General features: G+C 36.7%; 1 protein-coding gene across 1 annotated transcript; it reads right to left on the bottom strand.

Annotated features, from left to right (window-relative positions):
• Window positions 1-564: 564 nt before the first annotated feature.
• LRRC30 (leucine rich repeat containing 30) lies at window positions 565-1438 on the bottom strand. The gene is given in 2 exon segments (XM_073550810.1): window positions 565-1228; window positions 1230-1438. Coding segments are annotated over 2 exon segments (873 nt in total).
• Window positions 1439-2049: the final 611 nt, after the last annotated feature.

The following is a 2049-nucleotide window of genomic DNA, read 5'->3' as shown; positions in this document are numbered from 1 at the left end:
ATGATACCATTGAGACTTTCGCCCGGGGCCCGCAAAAACATGGAGCCGGGCATGTTTTAAGTGATCGGTGGAGGTCTCAGAACCCAGACTCTCATCATTTCTCAGGCGCTTGAAGTGCCTAAAATATATATAAAATAAATCAAAATTGTAAATACTTTTTAAGACAGTATACTTGTGTTGTAACCACAATAATACATTTCTCCAGCAGATGGCCCTAGAGCATTTTTTAGCTTATTCTTTATGTTCCATGATACATTACAACGGATATGTTGCAAATGTGTAAGTTCCACAAACTACACGACACACAAGCTACAAGAGTCTAACATGAGGTTATAGTTTATAAAATATTGTAAAAGAAAGCACCACATATTACTCTAAAATAGAAATGTTTTAACATGGGTAAATACATAGGCTCACTAATAAAGTTTAGATGTTCTGTAAACATGAATCAAACATCTATATATATATATATATAATTTATAATAAATTTATAAAAATTGGTAAGCGACATACTACTTACATTGCACATAAAGTTTCTTACTTCCAAATGTGTTAGCATTAGTTTCACTTCTTAATGTCTTTAAGGTAACTAAAAAGAATATCAAGTCCCCCATCCACATAATCTGACAATGGCTTAACTAATGGATTGTTTATTACATGAAGTCCTTTGTCCAGTGGGTTCCAGGCAATTCTTCTTAGATTTCTCAATAAGAATAGCTCACTGGGAAGTGCTTGTATTTTATTGTAATCCACATTTAACAGCTCCAACGAGGTCAATAAACAAACTGCTCGAGGCAAAACTGCAATGTTGTTATCATCAATAATCAATATTCTCAAGCATTGCAGATATTTAATGCTATCTGAGATGCTTTCAATCTTATTTGATCCCAGATGCAAAAAATCCAATGTCTTGATCTGGAAGACACATGCAGGAATGTTAACTATCCAGTTGTTACTTACATTTAGCTTCCTTAGTTTAGACAATTCACCGTAGGTCGAAGGAAGTTGTGATATAAAATTGTGTGACAAGCTGAGAACTTCCAACTTTTGGCATTGCCCCACTTCTTCAGGCATTTCACATAAGTAGTTCATGTTGACAAAAAGAACTTTGAGATTTCTCAATAGACCTATCTCCCTGGGAAGGTTGACAATGCGATTCCCGCACAAATTCAGCACCACAATTTGTTCAAGTTTGGCCAATGCCGATGGAACCTTAGAAAGATGGTTCTGACAGATTGAGCTTTTCTATTGACTTCATGTGCCAAATAAAGCTAGGGATTTCCACAGCATTCTTTAAGACATAGTTGAATATTACAGAGGCATTTTTGTCTGATGTATCAGATTCTGATAATATATTGACTGATGATGTTTTTTCTGTTGATCTTCTACCTTTTGTTTCTTTCTTCTTGAAACATTGATGTGAAAAGATACCTCCCATGGCTTCTTAGTTGGCATAGAGATCAATTTTTCCACAGATTCAAGAAGAACCATTGAAACTGGAAATAGTTGATTTAGGTGAAGAGATGCTAGCTCAGTCCTCATAAAAGTTTAGTGAACTTGAGAATTGAAGGACTTTGGCTCGTCTTGCATCTCTGTACAGGCCAGCGTTGTTTTCTTAAACAGTGAATGTGCTGAAACTCTTGTTCTGGGAACTGCTGAGCTGAGAAGTACATGGACACACCAGAGCAGCTGCCACTGTCACTTCTTATAGCTTTATAGGAATGTCTCATCATGTCTTCATTTACCTCTAATCACTAGTAAGCTCAATGTAGCTTCAACAGATCAGGTTTCTCAGAAGTTAATTTGGTTGTTAACAACTAACAAGTAGAAATAAGTATTCAAAAACATTGCGTGAATAACAAGTTAAGAACGCATAAGGCCTCTTTCACACTTCAGTTTTTTGCATCAGTTATAATCCGCCAAAAAGGCGGACAAGCGGATCCGTTCTCAACTGATGTGAACGGATGGGGCAGGATCCGTTTTCAGACGGATCCTGAAAATGAAGAAATTTAAAGGAATCGCTGGCCGGGGAGAGAGAGAGAGAGAGAG

Source organism: Dendrobates tinctorius, unplaced genomic scaffold, assembly GCF_039654945.1.
Source record: "Dendrobates tinctorius isolate UK_male_01 unplaced genomic scaffold, ASM3965494v1 ptg000171l, whole genome shotgun sequence".
NCBI classification, from domain to species: domain Eukaryota; kingdom Metazoa; phylum Chordata; class Amphibia; order Anura; family Dendrobatidae; genus Dendrobates; species Dendrobates tinctorius.
The sequence above is the reverse complement of the archived record's forward strand: the minus strand, read 5'-3'. Positions and strand labels throughout refer to the sequence as shown.